Raw genomic sequence first — 27,194 nt, 5'->3', positions numbered from 1 at the left:
TCTGCCAAAGAAAGGGAGACACCCAACCACATGCATGCTATCCTTTCCCATACACATAATCCGTGACTCAGTGTCTTGTTTAGTTTTATTTTGGAAGAAATAAACCAAACAATCTAAAATATGAGGATACCAAATGACACTAACATGACTGCTGCCATTCAGCAGACCTCTGTTCTCTCCTGAGCAGGATATATCAATCTTGAATATTATCTACAGCTAGGAATTCCAGTAGTAACATTACTCTTCTTGAATTCAGTCTTTTTTAGAAGGCTTGTATGGAGCGACTGAAAAAAAACAGTTACATATTTAGTAACATCATTTTAATTAAAATCAGACTGAAAACCAGTTATCTGACTTCCCTCTTGGACCTTCCTTTCTGCTAAGCATTTCCCATCTGGCTCACTCTCTTTTTTCTTTTTGGCTTGCAACACACTTGCTCTGTCAGACTAGATTACTTTTTGCAGTAAATTTCAGCTCCAGCTCTCAGGCACTTTTTATTGAAGTATCTTTTTTTGCCCTGGTATAGTTATAGTTCCCTTGGGATTTATATTATAAATTTTTTTTCATGGTATTATAGCTGTGTTGTAAAAATTCTCGTTGCACTAAAATTTGGATTACAAGCAAAGAGGGAGGTTTTTTGCCAATATTTAAAAAGTTACACTGTAACATTTTAGTGATTTTTTTTTTTTTAATATCTCTAGATCTCTGCAAGCAAGTTATTCATCTTCACTCTGAATTATTCCTGGTGCACTGTATTGAACAGAAAAAGATCTTACAATATCTATGAAAAGTGACTATCTGGCTTAAGGTTTGGATTTAAAAGGTTCTAATTCAGTCAAAACAAAATGTTTTCTTATAGACCTTTTCTCCCACTACCTTTCTTGTCCCAGCCCTTGATACCAGGTCTCTCCCTTCCCCACTGCAGCTCTGGAGCTTCAGGGTCTCCTCCTGGGGAATGCAGAAGCCAACAAACCTATTTGTCCCTCTCTGGGGTAAGCTCCTCATCCCATACCTGATTTGTGATAGTTCTATGTAACTCTGAAGCAGAGTTCTGGCAGCTAAAACTTAGACTGTTCAGCAGGAGTTTTTTTTTTTAGCAAAATATCAATGCTTTATTTGCTGACAATGACTTTGAGTGCCAAGATAAATCTCTCAAGAAAACTAAAATGTGATGTCCCCTTCGTCGAAATATCTCAATGCCTACAGCATCCAAATGGAAAATTATCTACCCTTTGAGACACTTCTACTTGGCACGGGCTGTAGAAGTCAATCTTCTATGTGAACAAAATACAAAATGAGTTGGCCAGAATGAATATATAGTATGGCATAAGAAATCCTGACTTCCTCCAAGGAATCAGACCCCTTGTAAGGGTTGAACACCTCCTGCTGTGGATGCTACTGTGTTAGGTTATAGCACTTTACTGTGTTAGGCACTTTGCAGCTCTCTATATTCAAAGATCTGGTCCTTCTCATCAAGTTTTCACCTCAACACTGGTGATCAGGAGACTTAATTTGGGCGATAAATAACATTTCCTTGTGGAAAAGTGGATATTTAGCCCTGAAAATCTCAGTGTTTTGGGTAACACCACTCTCCCACAGATATATATGCCAACACATATATTTTTTGACAATTAGCCCAGTGCTCAAGGTGGTGTTGGTGGTAAAGTATCCAGGCCATCTGTTTGTCACAGGCAGCTCTTAGGCAGCCCACGGTATTGTCCTGTGGATCACAGCACCATGGTTGCAAGGCACTACAACTGCAAGCTCTTATAAGAAACCCCTAATCTTCAAAGTGCTGCAAGAAAATTAGGAAATTTCTGAGTCTGGGATCCTTGAAGGAAGAGCAGGGGTGACTTTTTTCCCCAGACAGCCCTTCATCACTAGGAAAAAAAAAAAAAAAAAAAAAAAAAAAAAGTAGATACAACCTTTGAGAGGGAAAAGAAGTAATAAAGAATCAACAGCAGATGGATAGCAGGTTTCAAATCCACAGTCAGTTCAGTCTAGCAAGAGAGTATTTACAGTTGAATAGATTGCAGCACAAAGCAGATTCTCATACTGTAATCTTTAATAGTTTGTGCACCCTGAGTGGCCAGAGATGAAGATACAGCTTCCCTGCTTTGCAGCACATGGTAATTATTTATACCTCCTCCAACTCAGCACAAAAGGTCAGCGACTACTCCGCAAAGATGGAGAGGCAAATCAAACAAACACCAAAGCAGAGTATCAGTAAAATACAGTAGAAAGCCCATAGTCTGAAATACTTTTGCTGCCCAAATTTTTGTGTGACTTAAGCAGAACAGGTCACTTTGCCTAATACAATAAAGATTGATGGGTCCTTCTCATGCTAGATCCTGTTCTCAGCTCCTTACAGCTTTAAGTCTTTGAGCTATATATTTCCTGGTACATGTCTTCCTCAAGATTTTTTTTTTTTCATGTTTATGCACTTCTTCTGTTTCTCTGACAAAGATTAAAATAAAATGTGTGTTGTGCTTGCTTACCTAAATCCATACAAAATCTTTCCTTATACACTTGGTTGTTATCTCAAAGCATGTAGTCTACAGCAGTGACCCAGCAGCTGACAACTTCTCTCACTAGACTCCAAGAAACACTTCCTGAAGATTTGGAGAGGGAGGGAGGAAAAGGGAAAAAAGAAAACAAAATAGACAAATTGTAATAATTTTATGAACTAAAAAAATTGGTTTCCACATGCTAATGTATTCATAATTAAAATTAAATAGCGGAATCTTTTACTGCATCTAGCTCAGGGCCCAATATTCAAATTTTCTCTTAGTTTCTAATGAGATCTGTGAAAGCTTTATTGCTTAATTATCTATTGGCCTTTACCAACCTTGCTAACACTTGCAACTTCTTTTAGAAGATAATTTGACCAACAAGCAATGTACATGGTTGAACACAGCCTTCCCATGTACACACTACATTATGTAAAATCCATGAGACCAACCCAAATAACGCTAATGCTCAAATGTACATCTTGTAAGTAGGCTCTTCCAAGCACTAGAAATTGATCATGTTTGCAGGTTCAGAGCTGATTTTTTCTCCCAGGTTCAAGCCTTCAGGCTTGCTTGGAAGTTTACAGTGCCAGCGGGCATGAAAACTCTAAACTTTGTACATGACATGGACAGAGAAAAAGAATTGCAGATTAAATGTATGCTTTTTCTGCCTTCAATGTATGTTCTCTGCTTTCCTCTGTTCCTTCAATAACTCTCCCTCACAAAATTCTTCCAATTTCCAGAAAAATTAGGCCAATTACACCAGGGAACTGGGTTGGATATCAAGCATTTCCCATGAAATCAGGTTCCCTGACACCACTAAGGTCAAATTTACACTGATAAAATAAAAACAGTGTTTTACCTGGGATATGAAAGTCTACTTCCAGTGGTTATTAGAGCCCTACAGTGGTTAGGAGAAGCATGGTTAGTCTTTATTTGATTTGAAGATTTTATTTAGTTTTTGAGGGAAAAAAATTTAGTCCATCCCAGTTCATATCTTCATATACATTTATAATTTATGCTCTGTGACTGAGATAAAAAGGACAAACATATTAAAATTTGATACCTGTCCTCCAAAAGGAAGGAGGAAACATTTCAGAATAGAATTTGCATTGTTTAGCTCTGATCATCTCCATGTTTAATTGTCATTGCTGTCTTAAATAATGATTCTATTTCTTTTTCAAGAATTGAGGACCAGCTTTTTGACAGTATTTGGATGAAATGCTGTAAATACCAAACCATAACTCTCTTCCTGCACTCATTCTGAACTTACTTTAATTGCTTACTGAATATAAAACTTTACCATTCGTTCCTACAAGACCTTCTGCCCTGCAGGTAAACCTCTGATAGTATTACTTAAGTAAGTCAGTTTTGCAAATAATGAACATCAATGGTTTTTTTCATTTTTTTTTAAATTTGATTATACAATAAAAATATTCAGAGAGTCAGACATGAAAATAAAAGCTGAGCAGTGGATCAGATAGCTTGAACTCCAAGACACAACATAAAAACAAAACAAAACAAAAAAACCCACATAACCAGTTAATTTTGCTTTTTTTGCAAATGTTATCTTGTCTGTTAGCAGTTCAGATTCAACTCCATCCCAGAATGTCTGAATACTGACATGAATGAAATTAAGTAGCCAAATGATCTATCTCCACCTAAGAGTTTGTTTTCTTTGCATAATCCCATTTTTAACATTTGTATTAAAAAAAAAAAATCTAGAGAACATGAGGGTAATAGGGTAAAAGACAATCTTAAAATAAATAAATAAATTATCCCCAACACCAGAACTTAAAACAGACTTTATGAAATGAAATGCCTGGAAGAAATATACCATAGTCTGAGATATAAATAGATCTGCTTCAAATAGGATTAGTCCTCCACTTAAACTTTTACACGGCCTCATGATACTCCACCAATGCCACAAACTGCTACTGCCCAGAGATTTTCAGGTCTATTCCCCTTGAACACCCTTGAGTTCTTGCAGCTTTGCCCTATCTTCAGACTTTTGCATTTCTTTTTGCTGGCACCACAGCCTTTGTCCTGCATTGGGATGTCTGCATTTTTATTCTTCTGGTGCCTGTGCAAGCCACCAGGTACTCTCTCCAGTGACACAGTGAAACCTGTTATAAGTTTGGGAATTTACACTGTTAGCAATAAAATTTATTATTCTTTTTAATCAAGACTATGATTGCATCTGGGGTTAATTTATCTCCTTAAACAATGTTTGTGTTTATCCAGAACGTAACACTATTAAAAATTTTACACAGCTGAGACTATCATGAGGAGAAAGCTTGAAAGGCAGATTTGTGAACTACAGGTAATGAACGTTGCTGGATCCTGAAGCACTCCTATTGCAATTGCAAGTAGCTATTATCTAGAAAGTCTGACATCACATATCATAACAAAGAATAACAAATTGTTACTGCTTGTGTAGTTTATGCAGGATGTGCAAACCTGCAGAACTCATCAGTACAGACCCACTGACCATGAGGAAACAGCTGCCCACTGCAGTCCTGTCCTCTAGGAAACGCTGTTGTCAACTTCTATAGCTGTACACAGTTAAATACATCTGATTGATGTAGGTGAAATACATTACCATAAAGGCTGATTTAGTAATTGGAAACAAAACATTACCCTATGAAACCCTCATTAAAATGCATTTATTTGTGATTAATGTTAGCATATTGTTATGTATGATCTTAAGTGTTATTAAGTGGGCATCTGACAAATGATTACTGTGTGTCTTCTAAGTGCTTCTCAGTAGCATCTATTTATTGCACAGCTAAATTAAAGGGGGTCCTGCCTTTCTGGAGTGCTCACCCTTTTCTACCCACTAAGACACATGCAATTCAATTTAATGTGACAAAAATCAACACGAGGAAAAGCATAACTATAACATTTCCATGGTACTTTACACAGTATTCTAGAGTAGTTTCGCGGACTGGTTCTCATACACAGGACCTTATACAGAGGTAGACAGATGGATTTTGTAGACAGGATAACATCAAGTATGTCACAGTAGTGATGCATGTGGTTTTTTTTTTTTCATTTAATTCTGTCAGTTTGGTGACAGCAAAAATTATCACCTCAGTGCAACATGTAAGTGTGCTTGACTTTCAACACATCAAAAGTGAAACTTCCACACGTGTTCCTGTGGCATTAATTAACATGAAACTGGAACAACAGCATGAAATCCAGATCAAGAAAAGAGGTTATCTGCCTTTCTCAGGTAGAAATTGTTGGAGAGAGGGAGAGAGAGACAATAAAATTAAATCCAAGCTTGTCTATTCACAATACCAGAAGTTTTATAAGCATTTAAGAACCCATCTGCCACGAAAAAGAAAAATGAAGCTTCTAACACACTTTTGTGAGTTCAAAGGCACCACTGTTATTGTCATTCTTAAAGGGATCTGTAAAAGAAAATATAATTTCACCCCTATCCTCATGCAGTCACTTAACCTTCCTCCCAGGTGTCACAGGCTTATCAGCAAGGATTTCCTTAGGCTCTCTGTGATTACCATCTAACAAAAGGTGAAGAACTGCCCGGCAAAAAGGCCCAGGCTGTGGAGAATACCTTCAAAGACCAAGGATTTATTTACATGTTCTCTAGGAGCAAGGATCTACCTTGTACCTACTCTCAATGTTCATTCAGTAAACACCATACACCATTATATTTCACAAGAGTTTGCATCATGCTATTTTTAAGAGTTTATGTTAAATTATCACAGTTAATAATAAACTGATAATGAAACCATAAAAATAACAGATCAGATATTACCAATATTTCCACAGCATTGATGAAAATGCACATAGCTATCAGAAAAAAAATCAAAACAGCAGTAGGTGACAAGAAAATGAAGAAACCTATCAGCAGTATGGGTTATAAATAAAACAATTTGCAAAAAAAAATTGAAGAACATTAAAAATAAGATGTCCAAGTAGAAATCTCACTGGATCTCTTCAAAACACTGGACGCTTTTGCACACAAAGTTTTCAGTCAAAACCCTGCTCCATGATATTCAGCATATGCTCTGATATTTGATACTGTAACCAGCATATTGTGCTGTACAAATTATTTATTTATGCTTTACAAGCTATGTAAAGCCTGTATGCCAGGAATCCATGTGCATATACACTCTGTATCTAAACAGAAAAGCCACTTAGAAATCTTGCCTGATTAAACAAGTAAAATGTTGTCTCAAACCACATTTGTTTTTTTTTTTATTCTTCTCTTACAGGCTCACAACAACAGCTGCTTGCATGATGGATCTATGCAGCTGTCCTTTCGATGAACAAAATTGCATACTAGAAATTGAAAGATGTAATTACTGGAAGGAGAGAGTTGGCCAAATGACATCTGTGGCTTGAAAGACATTCAGAGGGCAGGTAAAGGAGAAGGAAGTTGTTCAAATACTGTATGTCCAGTGAGTGACCTCAGTCAAAAAGTATGTTTAGTTCACAATATTGGCCTATCCAAGCTTTTTAGTTGTTACTCAAAATCTCTTGTCGAGGAAAGGAGGGGAGTGTTTGCTGACAATAAACTCAGAGGTCAGCAGCTATGCACCATCCATCTTCAGTGCCTGATCACCACAGAACTTGAATTAATTACTTGACCTCAGTGCTTTCATCAAAATTACCATCTTCCCCACATGGTGGTAGCAGGATTGATCAATTGTTCTTATCAAATGACTTGGAGGAAGAGTCTATAAAAGGAAACAACTTGATCCTTCAGCTCCAAGGATCCTTCATGAGAGCTCTGCCATTGTACCCCATGAGCACAGGATCAAGGTGTGCCACTTGGAATTTTTTTGTCATTTACACAGTGTTTCTATCTTTTACCCTGATAGCCTGTAGAGAAGTGTCAATGGAAGTTTTTTAGAAGATTTTTCATTCTGTCATTGGTCAAACCAATGGCTGCCACTGACCAGAGAGCAGTTTGTCTAAACAATCTTTAAGACTACAGAGTCCAAAGCAATATAATGCAGCAGTTTGCTAAGAATTTCAGTATATCACATTACAACTTTTGCAGTGTCAGAGTTAGGCTTTTTTATGTAATAATACTGCTCTCTAAAGTAGTATTCTAGAAAGGATTAACAGATTTCCCCAAAAACACTATTTTGGTTCAGTTTACCGAAAAGAAAGAAAAATTTTAGCATCTGAACCTCTGCTTTGATGGATGGTTTGAAATGTTAAATCAACAGAGAAATAAGATGATCCAGTATTAAGCAAAATAAATTCCTAATACCTGTCATCAACAAAAGCAATTCTTTCATTGTTTGTAACTTATCTCATTCAAAGAATTACAAGTTTTCAGAAGCCCAACTCTCATTCTTCAGAAACTCATGATATAAGATTTAACGTGGGCTGAGAGGAAGTGAAATTTCCCCAAAACCTCACAGTATTCATTTTCAAATTATTCTATTTTCATAGTGTCAAAACAATGGAATAGTCACATATGAAATTTTTAATAGTATTGTTATACAAATATAAAATAAGTTTAAACCAAAGAAGGCCAAATCACTCTGAGCCTTAGAAAATGCTGCTAAGATTTCAGTTTGTTCTGAATTGCAGAGGTTTTCATCAGTTCTGTATACACAAATGTAATATCAGAATATAGCTGTGAGGTAGCAATTCTCAGGCACTGGAAAAAGCAGGCAGTTTAGAGCACTGACGAGACGTTGGGCTCTCAGCCCGGTGTTTGTATTTGTTTACAGTTTCTATTTGATGGCACCAGGAAGATGCCTCATTTAAATCACTGAAATGGGCACATACCTTCAGAATCACTCTCCACAATGAAGTATTTTTCTTCTTTCTAAGTGCAGAATCAATATCAGACTTAATATAAGTCACTAGGGGTACAGCTTTTCATTTAAATTTTATATGCATTGTTTGGTAAGAAATTTTGAATGTTTCTCCAATAATTATTTGGGTTTGTTCCTTTTCCTGGAATGTCATTTTATAGTGATTTCAGAAATTCTCTGCCAGGTTGAGAACAAGTCTTTTATTCAACAAGCAAAAGAATTCAATCCAGTAGATATTCACAGTAGGGTCAATGAAATTTTTTTTACTATAGAACATTTTCTGAATAGAACCTGCTTGTTTACTTCTTTAGAAATTCAGAAATTGTGGGTTCTTTCAAGGTCCTAGTGTTTTGTCACTGCAAGGCTGCAACTCAGAGAGAGAAGCAGAGAGACAGTGCTGTCAAGGTTCTTCATGAGGCATCTCAATAGCTGCAGTGCTAAGCACCCACAGTAGCTTATTTGTTGAACATGCACAAGGAAGTCTCTGGAAGGACACACAGATTTTGCACCATATTAAACCCTCTCAACAGACACATTATTAGCACCGTAGGCTGGGCCATATCAATGTGCATGTCATGAATTGTAGACGGGTGCAGACGGGCAAACTTTTTTTGGGGTACGGCGCTCCGATGTCAAAGAGGTGTCCTCACCAAGGTGCGCAGTCAGTGCTCCGATTTTGCTGCCTTCAGACTCAGCCAGCCTCGTTCTGTGCTTCTGCTCCAGACTCAGCTGACCTCCTCCTCCAGCTGCTCGAGAGTGAGCTGAGTGTGTGTTGGGAAGCTCCCCTTTTATTGGCCCCCCAATCCTGCTCATGTGCAGCTGAGGCAAAACCCTGACTGTGTGGGGGCGGAGGCTTAACACAGGTGGGCTTGACACAAGCTCACGCCTCCCACCTCGTAATTAGCACCTGAGTGCCTCAAACATGGGGCTGTGTATGCATGCTCAGGCCATTCCTCTACACATTCTGCTACAACGAACACTTGTGTTAGACCAACCTGCATCAACTTTCTCTGTACATCTGCTTTCAGATGTACATTACTCTGCTGACTGAAGCAGTGCAAACCCTGTGTATAAACACACATGCAGTCATTTTCTTCTCATTCATAAGAAGCAGAGGCAGCAGGCAATTTTAACTTCCCTTTCCAGTGCTGTCAATCACGTTACTGATCCCTCAGTTACTTTCTGGTAGTGCAAAACTCTGAGGCTCATAATCCACCACTTTATGAGACCTACAGAGCCACTCATCCAGCTGCATTTTTGTCATACCCACCCTTGGGCTTTGCAGGTCCCTGCCTTTTTTCTGGCACAAAACAGTTTCCTTGATGTTACTTGCAGCTCCTTGGCTTATCTTCTGACTCAGACATACTAAGGTATGCATTAGGAGAACAAGTCATATCTTGATTTTCAAAATAAGTTTGTAACACATCTCTTCAGGAGCCTTTCTACCTGACCAGCAGAGAAAATGTAAAAAAATACGTACAGTACCGCAGCGATGAAAATAGACAACTTCCTACTAAAGTTGCCTTCATACTGAATTACCCATTAATTTATTTACTACAAGATGATTGATTTGAAGTCTCCAGTCCACCAATGCTTAGTGAGAATGGACTTAGCACTAGCGCTGAGACCTCATCAAGAATCAAAATTAGCATCAGCTGGAAAAAGCAATTAAAATGCCAACACAATCAGGGGTGGGAGAATACCATGTCACCCATGTGTCCAGTCACATGTCACCAAAAGAAAATCGCTTTTCAGACCTTTTGAACATTTGAACATTTTGTTCATTTTTATACTCTGTACAGTTATATGGTTTAACCCAAAGCACCAGCTTCCACAGAAGTACCCTTTGTGGAAACCATCACTAAATGGTAATCGCTACTGTGAGGAGATGTGCTCTACATTACCATTGCCACTCACCTTCTTTTTCTGCTGCTTGTCCTCTACTTGGTTTCAGCAGGAACATAGTAACAGGCCCATTCTTCTTTTAATCCTTATTTAGTTTCTTAGCAACACTTTTATCCTGGGTGCTGCCAGTAATCATGCAAGCTTGATGTACACAGAAAGAAAAGAAACAGAAGACATAGGCAGTAAAAAGACCTATATGGATGTGCAAATCTATGCAACACTAATAACCCTAAATCCGGTAGCTCTCAGCAGCACATAATCTAACACAGAAGTGACATGTCTGATCTTCAGATGATCTCAGTTTTTGTCAGCTAAACCACTATAACTTACACTGAGAAACTTCTCTATCTGCTTTTGTACTAGTTGTTTTAAACGTTTGTTCCAAGTGGATGGCCCTTTCTTCAGCCACACCTTCTAAGTTAGATCTGATCAACAGAAACAGTGTAAATCAAGACAGAAATTAGGATTCGTGCTTCTGAGGAGTGTTCAGTGCTGGGAAGAAATTGCACATGACAGTTTGGAATTTAAGCAAAAATACAAAGGATGAATAATAAACTAAGTCAAAGGTCTGCAAAGGTCTGTACGGTCATGTAAAATATCTATCCTGCATTTAAACAGAAGTAGTTATTAAACTGATCTCCATTCTCCTGCAGATGCCAATGCATGGCTCCCATGGAGGTGCATTTCTGCAACTGCAATCACAAGCAGTGTCACAGTACAATAGAAACAGCAGGAAACAGCCTAGCAGTTAAGCCAATGCTGAGGCACTAGACCACGGCCAGGATGGATCGTGTGTTCTTCACACCATTTTTAAACTCCCTTAAAAAACCTGAACTTTATGAGCATCTAATCCCATGTACAAGGACACAAGGACTGCCGAGTGATTCCCTGAAGAGCATCCTTTGGAAAACATGTTGGTTAACAGATTTTACACTCAGATTCAGAAGTGTTACGTGCTGCACTATCCTGTCTCCGTGTGCTTGAAGCCATGTCTGCTTTCTCAGTTCAGCCTCAGTTATTTCACCAGGATCAGCCTGTGCCCAGACCATGCATGGGTGTGCAGTCAGAGAGCTGCTGCCTCTCCCTTCCCGGCTCCCCCTCAGGGTGAGAGCTGCAGGATCTCTTTCATCCCTAAAGGGTGGCAGGAAGGTGGCACCTGAGCACATCCCCTCCATGTCCCAGGGTGATTCTTGACCTCTAAACCAAGCAAGCTGGAGATACATTTTCCCCTCCAAAAGCTCAGTGCTCCCCAGTGAGGCCACAACACCTCAGCCCTGTAGCAGGGCCAGAGCACACCAATACTGCAGCACACACAGCCTGGGCTCCTCTTCAGCTCCCCCATGGTTTTTCAGGAAGATTTACTCCTGCTGCAGAACAAGAGTGCTCCGGAGAAACCAGGCAGTCCCAGAGATGAATTGCACTTAAGCTACTCAAAGAATAGATGAACATAGCACTATTTGTGAAGAGAAAGGCAGTGAGTCATTACACTTCACAGGAATGCTGTGCAAGTTAGCCAAAGACAATCCCCAAAAACCTAAAGTGCTAAGAATTTTTCCTTAGTAACACTCACCAGTGAGTAATCTAAGGCACTGCAAGTGGCAGAACACAAAGAATCAAATGCAGCCCTATTATCAAACCTCTCCAGCAGAGCAGTCAATTCAGGGATAATACATGCTTATATTGAGCCAGCAGATCATTTTTAAAAAAACTGCTTTTCCAGCCTCCCCAAAGCTATCTTACAGGACTGCAAAGGCTGTGTATGCACAGCTGACAACCAGGGAAATGTATACATTTAGGAGGATGAGAGCATTTTGGCTACACATGTTCCTTCAGACACATTTCCCAGCTTTGCTCAAGCAGTTCAACTTATCCCAAATTCTGCAGCTGCAGATGAGGAGACCATATCAGAGGCTTTACACCTGTTTAAGTGTCTAATGCCATGATGGCTACTGGAAACTTCTGTGTGTAAAATCAAGGGATTTTATAAGTGCTTCATCAGCAGAGCTGGGATCTGTAAGGCTCCATTTCTCACAGATTAGCATATACTGGGACAAAGGATACTTAATACTTGGCTGGAGGTTACCCAGATTGCTTGCCACTCTCACATGAGCTCTGATGGATGAAAGCTTGGCAATTTAAGATGATAAATCCCCAGCTGTTACCTCTGCTGTACCAGGTAGCCTCTGGCAAGGGCTACAACTGCCGTGGCAGTTCACAACCCAGTGCCTTGGCACAAGCCCTCTGTCCCTGGCAGCAGCAGCAGACACACATCCCAGCTGATAACAGAGCAGACAGAAGGAACAGACAAACAATCAGGGGCAGCAGCACCAAATTGCTGCAGCTAAATCATCCAGGGCTTGTCTGTCAGAGACTTCTGACCGCACACAGCTGCCCCACTCTAGCATCCTTCATTACAACTACAGGTGCTGACCTCACTACAGCACCTGGAAGATAAGAGAGGATGCTGTTATTACTCTCATACTCCTTGCCACTTTGAAGTCACCAGGACCATAATTGTGGCAAGACCTTGTGGACTCAGCTTGCACCTGGCTTTCCCTCAGCAGAAGAAAAGGTGTGCTGACAGCACCACTCTGACAATAAATTATATCCCCATTTGGGGTTTCTGTACCAACATCCCCCAACTTCAGTGAAATGTGTTTCACTGCCACGGGAGAGGGTGGGACAGGCTGCATTCCAGTCTGGCAAAGTAACTTACTTATTGGCAAGCTACTATGTGTTTTCTAAAAGGTCTGAGATGAATATCAGAACTGTCCCTTTGATCTCAAAAATCTGTGTCTCTATGACAACCATGATGCTGCAGCATGATTCAGGGATTGACAGAGCAACACTGAGCCATGCATTACTCCTGTCAGCAGCACCCTCAGAAACTATTTCACTTGTGTGGGAGAACTGAACAAGCAAGAACTGAACAAGGCAAGCTGGAGAAAAGAGGAAGATTAAAAAGAAGTCATTTGCACCATAGAAAATGACACTTCTGCCTTGACTCCATTGTTTTTATGGCTGTTCCTACTCCATATAGAAATAGACCTAACACTAAACGTATGCAATGGTTTGATGAAGGTACAACCAACTTAAAATGATATTGAAGTGAATCAGTAGAACATTCCACTTTAATCTTTCCATGTTTTTTTTTCCAGAAAACAACAACTGTGTTCATACCTAAACACTCATTACAACCTCTGTTGGCACAGAGTGATCTGACAGAATAAGATTTGAACAGATTTATCACAGCTCCCTTCCTGAGAAAAGATTGCATTGATCCAGGTTATGATTGCATTTGAACTACAAAGATGTAGGAAACTACACCTCAAAAAAAGGTGGATATTTTTATTAGAGATTAAAAACCTGTCTTAAATCCAAATTTTCCCAGAAAGCTTTTCCTTTGCCTGTCTGCAGGTGCCAGATATCTAGTCATTTATTCACTCACAGCAATAAAAATTCACTAATGAATATGAGTTTGCTGGTACCTGAGACAGCAGGAGGTTTGAGCTGGATCCATTCACTCCTGTCTTTTCCCTAAAGTATCCAAAGGTACTAAAAGGGCATCTGGCCACATACTGCTTCTTCTCCCCATGTATATCAAATCACTGCTAGAGAAGGCATCATTTCTCCCCTCTCAAAGGAGCTTGCTGCTCAGAGTATTCTAAAAACCAGTTGCAATATTTATATCTAAATATTAAAAAAAAACAAAACAAACCAAACAAAAAAAAAAAAAAAAAGGCTGGAAGGAAGCTTAACCCTATGCCTTTTTTTAAGAGATTCAGTTTTTCTGCTATTTCTAATGAGGGCAGCTCCCCCATGGGACATGTCAGCCCTAAGCCCATGTGCCAGCACATGTCACTTTCCACAGGCCCTGCAAACCCTGGGGGGGTTGGTTGGGACTTGCTACTTTGACTTGTCTGTGTTTATTACAGTGTAGTGCTGAGAATAAGAGCTCTCTGCTTCTGGCCAGTTCCTTTGACTGCTCTAGAATACATACCCAGACTTTAATTTCTTTCAGACTTGATGGACTATGAAGACAGAAAGAGAAGGGCATCTGTTCCAAACCTTGTATCACTCAAACAGTGAGGTCATTCTGAGGTTAAATAACTGAACACAAAAGGCAAGAGTTTCTGCCTGCTCATCTTGACTTAGTCTGCCAGCCACAAGTGGTTCTTAGCATTTCATCCAATCCACAGCATTCGCAATTCACCAGTGCACAGGTGGGTCTCAATCCATGCCTTCTCCTGTACTCCTTCTGCCTGCTGCATGACATACACAAAATGCCTCATTTCAAGAGCTCTGCCATGGATCCAACTCCATATTCAGGCAGTCAGCTTTCACAAACCCCAGCACACACATCACACTCATAAACCAAGCAAGACAGTACCATAGGCAACATACCAGCAAGAGCGGGAACGGAGATGAACACAAACAGGCTGCTGGTGGGATCCCATATACAGCCCACTGAGACAGCAAAATGACCGCTCTCTGGGCAATACATTTTGCATTTTGAAACAGACTTTAATAATTTCTAAAGATAGTCAGGTAAAACACCCTAGGTCACTCCATATACCCTGTGCAGAATACACACACTGAGCTTGTAACACTGCAAATTCACTCATAGAAGGATGGGAACTGATGGGGAGGCCACACACACAGAGCAATCTGTAGATCCAGATCAGGTTAACTTCTGACAGAGCTGAAATGCCATCCTTCAGAGCTGCAGAGAATTTGCTGGCACCAAAACAGGAGTGGTTTTTGAGTTAGAGCATGAGCAACTACAACAGCAGTTTTTAAAAAATCACAGCAAAAGCAAGAAAGGCACAGAGCTGTGCAGCAGAGCAAGTTGGTTTTCAGATACTCTTGGAGGCAGATTCACAAATAGCTTGCTGATATTGAAACTGATAAATTAGCCAAATAGGACTGTATGTTTCATTTTTGCCACATCAAAATTTAAAATATATTTTTGGCTCCGTTTAAGCCATGCCTTACCACTCATCTTTTAAGTCAGTCACTAAGCCAAAATAATTCATTCTTCACAGTACACTAGTGTTAAGCCACAGTGACTGCTCTGTTTCCACACTGTGGAAAGATTTCTTTTCCCAGTAGACTATAAACTACTTATTTTACTTTCACAATGTATTTTTGCACTACACCCAAATTTAGAATTTATTTAGATGTTGATAGTATAGTCTATATGACTTTCCCTTTTTCTTTTCAAAAGATGGGTAGCTTGTCTCTATAGGGATACATAGATTTCGATAACAAATATTTGACACTCAACAATTTCAGTGCATGAGCACATTAAATTAGCCAGCTCGCCTACCTGGTACATCTGAAGTACTTTCCTGTCACAGACTGTTTTTCTCATTTTAGTGCCATCTCAGAATCCTCAGAGGTACCAATACAGGGCCCAGGCTGTTCCCTGGTGACCACAGAAGACAGAAAAGCCTGGGCAGAGCCACTTCCCAGCATTACCTCACCAGGTCTCAGGCTTCAGCCTCTGACAGTTCCTGGGCCAGGGGAACACTAAAAGGAAAAGCTGGGCTTGCTCTTTAAAAATAAGGGTTCATTTAGAGGAGTAGCTGAATTCTCTGGAAATGTCTGTGCTTGTAAATTTGTCTGTGTTTCTGCAGTCAGAGTAGTAGGAAAAATAATCTCTGCACCTGATCATATTGCATTCTTGGAAGACCTGGGATTTTGTGCTTTAAGATAATGTAGTTATCCTAGGCTGTTACAGCCGTAAGTGTTATTTATGCATTTAATTGTCTTCTGTCACCCAGAAAAATCCCCTACTCATTCTTTAGTGCTTAAAGACAATTGGTGGCCATGGCACTATGAAGGCCACCACGGTGTCCAAACAGCCATTCATCTCCTCTGTGCAGGGCTGTACCCTGCTCCTGAACACACTCTGGTCATTGCCCAAGGGAACATGAAAGTTGCTAATTCTGATTTTTCAGCCCAGGCTGTACAATCATATCAGGTTACTAAGGCCTAGCATTTCTCTACATAACCCTGTCTTTGGCTTACCATTGATTTGCCAACGTGAAATTAATAATTTAACGTCTCAGTAAAGTGTGATGTATTCTTTCTATACTTCCCCTTTATACACTTCAGATCTCCCTGCAAAATGGAGATGGATTGATTTTATATAGTATTTATAGTTTTATTTGTATAGTATTTAAGTCTATGGATGAAAAGCCATGTATATTTTCCGAGTAGTAACAGAATTTTGCTAGTTTCTACCATAGTCTTGCTGTTGTGTTCCCACTTATTGCTAGCAAAACTTCAGTCTCAGCACCCGAGGCAGCCAAAAAAAATGCTGGTAGTGTACACTGCTTACTCTAGCTGTAAACTGCAGTACATGTCAAGGTGTTTAAAATTATGGTGACTTATCTCAGTGACTTAGTGGAGGCAAATATCCTCAGAGAAGCCAATGCCATTCCAGCTCCATAAGCAAGGGGAGTAATTTCTATAGACCTTAGAGCAGAATCCAGTCTGAAGCTATACAGCTATAAATCTATTACCAAGTACAGAGCTGGATGTACTTTTTCCTAAGTTTTGGGTTTTTTTCTAGGACTTTCATGCTCCTGTATCTTAGCAGCACAGAATTAGTATTTATAAATGGTTACAGAAGTAAAGCAGATTGGTGACAAAGTTTTAAAACAACAGTCAAATCTACATTTCCTTTCATGGTCTTGTTACAGTGTCATAAAGAACCACATGAACTTGTTTTTATGACATGTTCAGGCAAGGCTTTTTCCCTAGTGAAGTGTATCTATTACCTCAATAATGTGGACCTATTTAGGCAATATATGCATGCAGGAAAAATGTATGTGTACAATACATATGCATTGTAAAATGTATTTTCTAAAAAGAGTCAATGTTTCATTTTCAAAAGTCAAAGTATTTGGCATTTTTATCTGATATTGATTTTGTTTAGAAAAGTAATTTTTTCACTCAGATAATTTCAATGTCATCTACACAAAAACTCAGTATAACTTTAAATCTTTCTTCAATTGTTCATTAATTGAAAATTCAGCTACCTACATAGTCAGAATAGCGAGTGAGACCACCATGAAAAATTAATTCTCATATATCTAGAAGCACAAGTACATTGGCCTTGAACCTAACTCTTTACATACCTTTGAAAAATGTAACACCTGCATTGAGTAATAAAAATTTTAAAAGAATTTTCACTGTCTCAGACAGGGGACTAAAATGTTGCATAGATACAGTAGGTGTACATGCATAAGCCCTGCTGCTATGAGAGAAACACATGTCCTTGGTCATCTGCAGTCTGAACACTGCTGAAAACAGAAGTCTTATTGCCTTAAAGAGGAGCAGGTTTTGGCCTGACATGATGGAGAACAAACCAGATGGACTTGCATTTCAAATGCCTTTTTCCCCAAGTATTACAGCTGTATTCAAAATTGGGGGAGTCTGCCTGGCAGCAAAATGGGAGCACTTAGAAGTAGATCTTAATTAGTCCAATGAAAAAAAGTGCTCAAGGGCACGACATGTTTACAATATGAACAAACAAAACTGTGTACCATGCAATATTGACTGAACTAAATTAATTGAATGCTTAGCAGCTGGACTTCTGTTGCCAGTGTTTACATAATGTGCTTATAAATAGTGGTGTTCTCTTTTTAACTTTGTAAAGTGACTCAAATCAGAAAGAGCTTCCAGGGTAATGGCTCAGACAGCAATAGCCATGTGTTTGTACAGTGCTTCTAGGTGGGAAGAAGGAGGAGGAAACTAAAGGGAGCTCATATAGAATCTTCCAGACTTTTGCCATAACATTTCCTCAGTCACCTTACCTCCAGGCTGAGGACTCATGACTCAGTCAGTCCTTCCCTCAGTGACAGCAGCTCTATCTTTCATCATCTCAGTGGCCCTTCTTTGTAGCCAGCAGTAGAGCTATTTTTAGGAAAGAAAGAAAGAAAACTGCATTTAATAGTCAAGAAATAGCATAACATGAATTGGAAAGCACGTGAGAATGCAAACAAAGAAACTTGCATTTGCTTTTCTTTCCTAATAATAACTTGGTTTGGTTTTTTTATAACTAATGACAATGAAACACTTACCAGTGAATAGGAAAGAAAAATAATACCCATGTGCCTTATAAGAGGTACCTTTGGACATTAAAACCATACTAGATAAAATATGTTATTGTGTATTTCTTATTGTGATAGGGTCAGTGGGTCCTTTGAAATCACTGGCATAATCCAGTAGGAGAGAAATAAGCAGGTAAGGCATTTTCAATACAAGTCTGACTGCTGCTTACCCAGAGACCTTGAATGCTTCCATCTATTGCGAGTTTGGTGATACTGAGAAGTCCTGCTGTGTTAGCCATTAAAGAGATATTAAGTACAACCAAACAATTCCTCTCCCAAAAGACTTTCAACCTTGTATCAGGTTTCATTGGCAAATGAGAATTAAAAAGTTAGAGGTGAAAAAAATTATAATAATAACAAGGAACTAATATTAAAGGAATTTGGCCAATAAGGCAAGGTTGTAATTCACTCTCTGAACTAGATTAGGATATTGCAAGAGAGACTTTATGCTGCAATAACATTTACTTCCTGCATCTAATGGATAGGAAATGATGTCTCCAACTGAGATGGAGCAGATCACCCCATATGTAATATTTATTTTTATTTGAGAAACGTACTTAAATAGCTGACAGTCTGTAGTACTCCAGCACTCTAATTAAGTTTTCACTTGGGTCAGAGTTGCTTTGGCTAAATTCTGACTTCTATCTCCAGTCACAAACTGCCATCTGCCTATAGAAAGTACTTCTCAGAGAAAAAAATTAAAAAACACTTTTGGATACAAACACCCACTCCAACAGAGGTGACAGGGAGACTTTTCAAGCAATTCTACCACCTTGATTTTAACTAGCAGCATCACTTTCCAAAACACATCTTCTGATCTGCAGTTCCCCATTGAGTTTAAGCTGAAACAACAAATTTACCATTTATGGTATGGATCATCTTGGTAGTGAGTGGAAGTAATGCTTTATCTTCTTGTTTAAATACAGTTAGAGAAATGATAAGTGTGTGAAACTAGAAAAATTATACTAGAAGAACACATTCAGCAAGGCTGACTAAGTTGTTAGAAAGGGAATGATCCAGTAGTGATGGAAGAGGGTTGGATTCCAGGCTCGTATCCTTACAGAGGGCACACAAAATGGAAATATTCTTTTGAAATGTCCTGTTTAGCCACAGATCTCTAAGGCAGGGACCCTATTACTGGGTGTTTCAGAGCTGCCTATCCTGGAGGAGCAGATGGAAAATGGGGCTCCATTTGGACATCCCTGTGGAACTGGTAATAATTGTAGAACTATAACTTTATGTGTTAAGTTAATGTAATATAGATCCTTGTTTATCCCAGAGGTATCTGAAATGGTAAAGGCTATGGGGCTATGGGGGGAAATAAAACAACCTGGTGACATTAACATCTAATACACTAATATACTAAGGTATATCACAATGTCAGCAACATTTTTCTGTGAACTGCAAGATTTATACATAAGCTATTTCTTGTAGTGCTTTTTAGATCTACTGTACATCTGCCTTAGTGCTCTCACTTAAACTCTTAGCTGCTAGTCTAAAAGGAAAAAAAAACCCAAAACCAACCAGCAAACCAAACAGAGGTTTTGGCACATCAAGGACGGTACTGTCATTTTGAGATACTATTTTCTAGGAAGCAGAAGTTTAATATCTTGAGCTGGACAATTAAATGTATTTTACATGATTTGTAGCTGGAAAAGAATCTAGGAAGCCAACAAAGGCTTAGATGGTTCAAATAATTTTCATGGGAGCTTTATTAATAAAAATAAAAATCTTAGCAATCATCTATTTATTATTCAGGTCAACAAAAGCAGACACAGAAATCCTAGGGAATTTGATTAAGTGGGCTAGACTGCTAGGGATGTCAGCCCAGAAACCTGGCCGCATTTGCTCCAGAAGCATTGAGCAAATGTGTTTAAATCCCAAGTCATCCTCTGTATGAAGTCCAGCCATCGAACACAGCTGCTGACATTAAGTACATCGCCGCCCCAAATCTACCCCTCCTTTAATTTATGCTAATTGCTGTCCTGGCCAAATTTGGCGACCAGGCGTAACCCTTTCGGGGTCGGATGTTTCAAGATGGGAGAACGCGGCTGCACCCGGGCCGAGGACCGAAGGAGGACAGCGGGGGGTGGGCTGGGGGCTGGGGGGCAGCGGGAGGTGGGCTGGGGGCATCGGGCTGGGGGGCAGAGGGCGGTGGGCTGGGGACATCGGGCTGGCAGCCGAGGCACGGGTCGGTGCCGGCCGCCGCGGATGACGGGCGCCCCCCGGTGTCGGCCGTGTGTCGGTGCGCGGTGCCGCCGGGCTGGGCCAGCCGGGACCGGGGCAGCCGAACGTCTGCATACCCGATGCTTCCCCGGTATGTGCCTGGAGAAGGGAGCTGGAGCTCGGCCGCAGGCGGAGAGGCCGATTCTGATTTTTAGGGAGGGGGCATAACTGAAATCGGATAACTCGTGTGATGAAAGTAGTTGAATGTTACTAATGTCACGGATTTATACATTTAAGGAAAGAATTCGAGACTTCTGCAGTTGAAATTGCAAGCCCTCTTGACAGCTACTATGAACGTTATTGAAATATTTCAGGTTCCCAGCATCTGGTTTCTATGAAAATTGCATGCAGACATCACTGTCCAGTTGGAAGTCCTGTGACCAAAGCAGAGGCATCTCTTTAATGTTGGGGCATGGATACGCAGGGGAAAAGGACTGCGCAGAAAAAAAGCTGCCAAGGGAATACCTGGGCAGCACAGATAAGTGCAGTGAACAAATCAGGGTGTTAGAGCTGGCCACTGCGCCAACCAGAACCACTTTTTTTTTTTCTTTTTTATCGTTGAAATATCTTTTCTTCCACTGTGCATTTTAAGGACATATGCTGCCAGAAAAGAGGGTTTTATCATAGACTGCTAGCCAAAAGGCAGTGCTACTCCACACTGAATATTTCTTAATTTACATCACTGAGGTTCCTCGCTAGAAGGCACTATCCATTTCAAAAAAAGGGGAAGGAGTCATCTGTCCTCTGCTGTCTCTTCAGAGCTGAGGTCAGTTCCAGTCTTAAAACTGCAGCCAACTGTGCTCCTTCCAAGCCTGTTCATTTGGAAAGCAAAAAGCAATGTCAGTGCCTGTGGAAGATGAGGACCTCCAGGCCCTGCATCTGTGAATCGCCAGCCATGGAAGTGTTGTCCCTCACACACCTAGAAGAGTGTGCAAACATGTCATGAAGAGCATCACACAACAAAAATCATATCATGTCAGGGAGTGGACTGCCTGGGGATAGTTTACATCTTGTTAGAGTTATTACAATGGCTGTCAAAGAAATCATGATTGTATTGAGGTTCTCTGTACATAAAACTACAGGGAGATGTTCCTGCTCAATCACTCTTCTAAAAATTAAGCTAACAAATGTAGTTCTCCTGACTGAGAATCATCACTATCCCTTTCTCATCACTTCCCCCAGCTTCAATCAGGGTAAATTCAAGAAACAAATCAGCATGTTAGAAACAGTGATAGCTCACGCTAGATCCATTTCCTGTAGTATTTGGTGTTCTCTTTTTAAGTTTCTAAAGGTTAAAAACATGATCTGCCAGCAGAGGTGGCTTGTCATCCTCTGTAATCTTCCATGCAAGATTCTTGCTTTTGGCCAATTGGCTTCAAAATCTTGGAGTTCTACTTTTCATTTAGTAGCCAAAGTCATAGAATACTTTCCAAGACTTCACATTTGCCTACATTACAAAACAGCTGTAATCAGTTTTTACAAAGTTCCAGCATCACCACACTGTATCTATACCATGGTGAAATCTTCTATGGGAGGCTGCACCTGCTTTCTTTTTTAAAGCTGCCTGGTGATACCCCAGGTATCTGTGGAATACCGTTAACAGTTTTAGCAAGTAAATGTGCCAACATTCAACTCTGAGGAAGGGAATTTTATCTTCATCAAGGTGCTCAAACTATTCCCTCTTTTATCTAGAAGGCAGATTAACAAGGCAGGCAGAAGCCACTTAAGGAGACAGTGAACAAAGTCAGGGGCTGAGGAGTACTGGAGAGGTTTGTCTGTGTCCCTGGGTCCCAGCACTGGATGAGGAAGCAGCACAATCAGAGCAAAATTGAAGGGTGGCATGTGAAAAGGGCCTTAGCCCATGGTGACACAGAACAGAAGAATCACCTCCTTCTCTCATTTTGTATTACACCCTACATGCAGCTTATATGGGCCCTGTGGTTTGTGTGCAATGCCTATAAAGCAGCTACTTAATTCCCACTCTCAAGCAGCTGCCTTGATATTTTGCAATGAGAAGCTCTTTGCTTCTACCTGCAAGGAATGAAAACCAGCCATGCAGAGCCCTGTGTGACAGCTTTGGGGTGGTTGAAGCCCAAAAAGGCCTACAAAACTGTTTAGAGACAGAATTTTAAGCCTTTAAACAGCAAAGGTATTTATTTTCGGATCCAGGGAACTCCTAGCTCGCGCTGGACAAAGAGTTCCACCCATCAGGTAAAAGGGTTAGGTTATTTATACAGTTAAAAGGGGAGGTTGCATCATCCTTACATACATGGTCATAAGATTGCAACATGTAATTATAATATTCATGACAGGCAGAGTCTGGGCAGAGTCATCTTTTGGGGATATGTCTCGGGGTCTCTGGGGGTCTTCAGATGAAGTAACAAAGCCTTCCTCAGGGTTGAACTTTTTACCTTTCTTGATTCTTGCTAACTTCATTATATTGTTACATGGCGATGTCAGATCCTAGCTATAACTTTCCCCTTCTCTGCTGGTTGTGACATCTCTTTGCACAGATGTTCACATTCCTTTGGTGCTTAGTTAGCCTTGGCAGTGTCTTGTTTTAAGAACAGGACCTACACAGAAGTTAGCCTCGTTAGGGCCTTGTTTTGTTCACACTGTTTCAGTGGAAAATTACAGGAGTTAATCCTGTCAGGGTCTTCCTCTGTTTCATGGTTAACATAAAAAAAAAAAAAAAAAAAAAATAGTATAATGGGAAGCAAACAGCAGAGATCCATATTGCACAGGTTAGTGTGGTGTCAGGAGCAATTCAGATAGTTAGCAAACCATGGCAGGAAGTAGTTCAAAAATAAGATATGTGAATACCTCACCTTGTTCAGCCAGTCACAGTGTGTTTGCATCAAAAGGTATCTGTTCAATAGCTACAGACTTCCTAAGCAGTCCCTTGAGCCTGGCAGCAAGTTGTGAGAGCTTCTCTGATTGTCACCAGTGAAACTACAGACCCTTTATGCATGTGGTCAGCATTCCAGAGAGGAGGCTATTACCAGATGCTGTCATAGGAGAAGACATCTTAAGTCTAATTTCCCTAGTGAGAAGTTGCATTACTGCTGCATATGAAAGAATTAGTGCCTAACTCTGTAGAGTCTTCTGATGATACGGTTGGTTCAGCTGACAAAACTACCATCAAGTTTTCTAAAGCTTTGAGTTTAAATACAATATATTATTTCATCTGTGCTATATGACTTAAACCTGATTAACTGTAACACCTGAAGGAAAAAAAATCTTTAAAAAAAGATTAGTTACTGTTCTCTCCTTAGGTCAATATCTAGAGAAAGTAGTAAAATGCAACACATTAGAACCAGTTTAAAATATTAGATCAAAAATTTTACCAGTTGTGAGATTTTTCAAAAGTCAGTCACGTTTGTGTTTAATCAGAATGGGGTTTAGAAATAGTAACAATAATGTTTCCTTCCCAGTGGCAGAATGGCAAATTAATTTTTAATTATATATGATAAATAATCAGCATCTCTGTAAAAGGAAAGTGATAAAACACACTAGTTTTGAAGTCAGTAGGAAACACTTTGGTGATAACAGAAGAATTTTCAAAGATGGCATGGTCTAATTAAAACATAAAATGCTGAATGAGCATCAAAGGGATACCTACAGCTCAGACATTGTCAGGTAGCACAGGCACCTGAATTCTTCCAGAGTCATCTTTGCCTCCACTAACTCCAAACTCCCATTTTTTTTGTCACAGGCTGCATGGAAAATCACACGTTAAAGCAGGAACTGAACCTGGTTTTACTGCTAGAATGCATCCTGAAGAGTTTAAGAGTTTCACTGTTGTTGTATCAGTCCATTAGTGCATTGAGCAGCTCAAGCCTTAATGAAAAGTAGTAGTATTAAAGGTAGCTAAAACTGATCTTTAATCTTAAGTTGTGTCATTGTTCTGTGTTCCTTTCCCCACCCCGAAGCTTCCCCTGGCCATAGAGGAGGCTGCGTGGGTTCTGTATAGCAGAAATGTCACACAACCGAAGGCTGAATCCCTGATTTACAGCAGCTCCTTCCACTTTAACAGCAACTATTTAAGCCAAGTAATAAAAGAAAAAGAAAAATCAATAATCAAATTATGCTTCTTTCGGATGGATACACTACTGATGATATTGAGTTTTACTGGAATGGAGGAGAGTCAGCAGTAGTGGGAGTCCATAACATCAAGCTCCCACAGTTTTCTATTGTTGATTACTGGATGGTATCAAAGAGAGTGGAATGTACAAGAGGTAAGCACTGGCTAGTTAAAATAGCTCCCCCCTCTTTCCCACCCCAGAACTGTCCATGTCTAACTGATACTAGGCATTAGGCATTCTATGACTTCTCTTTCTTCTTTCAGGAGCATATCTTCAATTATCAGTTAGCTTCCGGCTTAAGAGAAATATTGGATACTTCATTTTGTGAAGCTCTGTGCCTTCCACACTGATCACTGTTCTGTCATGGGTATCTTTTTGGATCAATTATGATTCCTCTGCAGCCAGAGTTGCTCTAGGTAACTGCTTTTCAAAATCACTGAATTACATAGATACTTGCTGCCTTTGAGCCCAGTGGCACCAAACTCGTAAAGCTGATTGCAGCAGCATTAACTCTGATCTTACAGATGCAGTGTAGGATCTTTGTGATCAAAAAGACAGGCAGGTGTCACCTTGCATATCTCTAAAGCTCTTCCTTTGCAGTTAGGCTGAGATCCTGATTGACTTCCAGTTGCCATAATGGTGTTTGGATAAGGCCCAATGTATCTTGCCTCCAAATTGAAATGTAAAAGTCTAATTCAGATACCTAAGGACATCTCCACTGTGCTGCATCAACATTTCCTTAATGTTAAAAACTGCCCTCTCAGGCCAAATGTGTGGCTGAAATGAATACCCAAGATCCTACCAACCTCAGGGGAGATATGGCAGCTTACACCAAATAAGCCTCGAACCAAGAGCTTCTGCCACCATCAGTCCTTCAAGGTAGATATGCTTTACAAATGCAAGATATGCGAGCATATCTGCAAAAGGTAGATATGCTTTACAATGTCAGCAAGACATTTTGTCCCACGACTAATAAAATGTCAGCTTTATGTGCTTTCACATCCTTCTTGCATACCCATTAGATGTTCAAATGACAAAAAAATCCTAACAATTCTTCATCTTTCTACAACTTTAGCACAATTTATTTATGTACAAACAATGCAAAGTGGTTATGTCCATGAAAACACAAATTTAGGCTCAGAATATTTTAACCAAAAAAGGCTGTTTTCTTCTGAGTGATGATCACTTTATGTAATAAAATTAAGGCCATTCCTGTTAAAGAACAATAAGGTGACATTTGAGAGAATAAATGTGCTACATCAAGCAAGGAAGAACTACTTTGGGCTTTATATGGCTCATCTTTCCTACCTACAGAGGGGACTGAGATTCTCTGTGCCTAAGCAGCAGGCCAATTAGTGGGCCAGAAAACTGAACAGACAGAACTTTGTCTCTTCCATCCTCATTTTTTATCACACCATCCAAAGCAGACATATCAGAGACTGTGTACAACTGCAGTACATACTTGATGTGGGTAAAAAGTCTCATCACTGAGAAATGGGGTGGAATGAGTTAAAGCCTGCTGGTTGTTTCTGGGGCACAGGCTTCCTCCAGCACAGGACCAACAGCAAGCCCCAGGTAACCTCATACTATCTGAGAAAAGATTTTAAAACAAAAAATGTACAGCTTTTACTGTGCATATATCTTCTGCTAATTCATTCTAACATTAACATAAACAAAACTAATAACAAGTTTTTTGGGGGATCCTTTAAGGATTTGTACATTTTGCAGATTCGTACAGGAATATATATAATTCCTAACTCTTCAGTAACAAAACTTCAGCTGTACAAGTTTTAGGAATATTTTTTAATGAACTTCAATAAGTTCTGAAAAGGTTTTTAACAATGTGGGAAACCACCCTTAGTCCAGTTTCATTTCACGCAAGTAGGCAATTTGACCCAGGTACATAATAAGAGCTTTTTTACTTCTCTGAGGTAATTTATTCAAGATCCTTGTAAAGCCCTTCACTCTGAATTGCAAAGACTGAAATTCAGAGGCTGCAGTCCTTCATGATGTATGGAAATCATCCTGCCTAAAATTATTTAAATAAAACTCATTTTAAAATATAACAAGTTCATTTATAACACTTAAAGCAAAAATGCTTGGCTTATAATAAACTGTCAGGGCATATTAGTTTAAAAAATATTCCTATGAATCACTTTAGACTGTAGACAGTTACGAGGTGTCTTCACAAAAGATAAGCCATATCAACTGTTTAATGATGCTTGCACTACTGTTACTGCCATTGTAACACTGAAGTCAATTATCTTAAATGCAAGATTATTTAATCAAAGACTGTAGTAGATGAGCCTTTCTTGGGGCACAGCGCTTCGAAGTCAAAGAGGTGCCCTTGCCAAAGTGCACAAACAGTGCTCCAATCTTGCTGCCTTCGTCAGTGCTTCTGCTCCAGACTCAGCTGACCTCCTCCTCCGGCTGCTCAAGAGTGAGCTGAGCGTGTGGTGGGAAGCTCCCCTTTTATTGGCCCCCAATCCTGCTCATGCGCAGCTGGGATCAGCCCTAATTGGGTACAGGTGGGCTTAA

The 27,194-nt window shown here is 39.9% G+C and overlaps 1 protein-coding gene across 1 annotated transcript in view; it reads left to right on the top strand.

The window, feature by feature from the left end:
- GABRB1 (gamma-aminobutyric acid type A receptor subunit beta1) overlaps positions 1-27,194 on the top strand; it is a gene marked incomplete at its 5' end in the record, with an annotated part of 92,671 nt that extends 65,477 nt beyond the window's left edge. The window contains 4 exon segments of the mRNA XM_071744286.1: positions 6,755-6,837; positions 24,672-24,809; positions 24,920-25,072; positions 26,980-27,194. Coding sequence (XP_071600387.1) covers positions 6,755-6,837; positions 24,672-24,809; positions 24,920-25,072; positions 26,980-27,194 — 589 coding nt within the window.

This window comes from Heliangelus exortis, chromosome 4, assembly GCF_036169615.1.
Source record: "Heliangelus exortis chromosome 4, bHelExo1.hap1, whole genome shotgun sequence".
Taxonomy (NCBI): domain Eukaryota; kingdom Metazoa; phylum Chordata; class Aves; order Apodiformes; family Trochilidae; genus Heliangelus; species Heliangelus exortis.
This window is presented reverse-complemented; position numbering and strand designations above follow the sequence as displayed.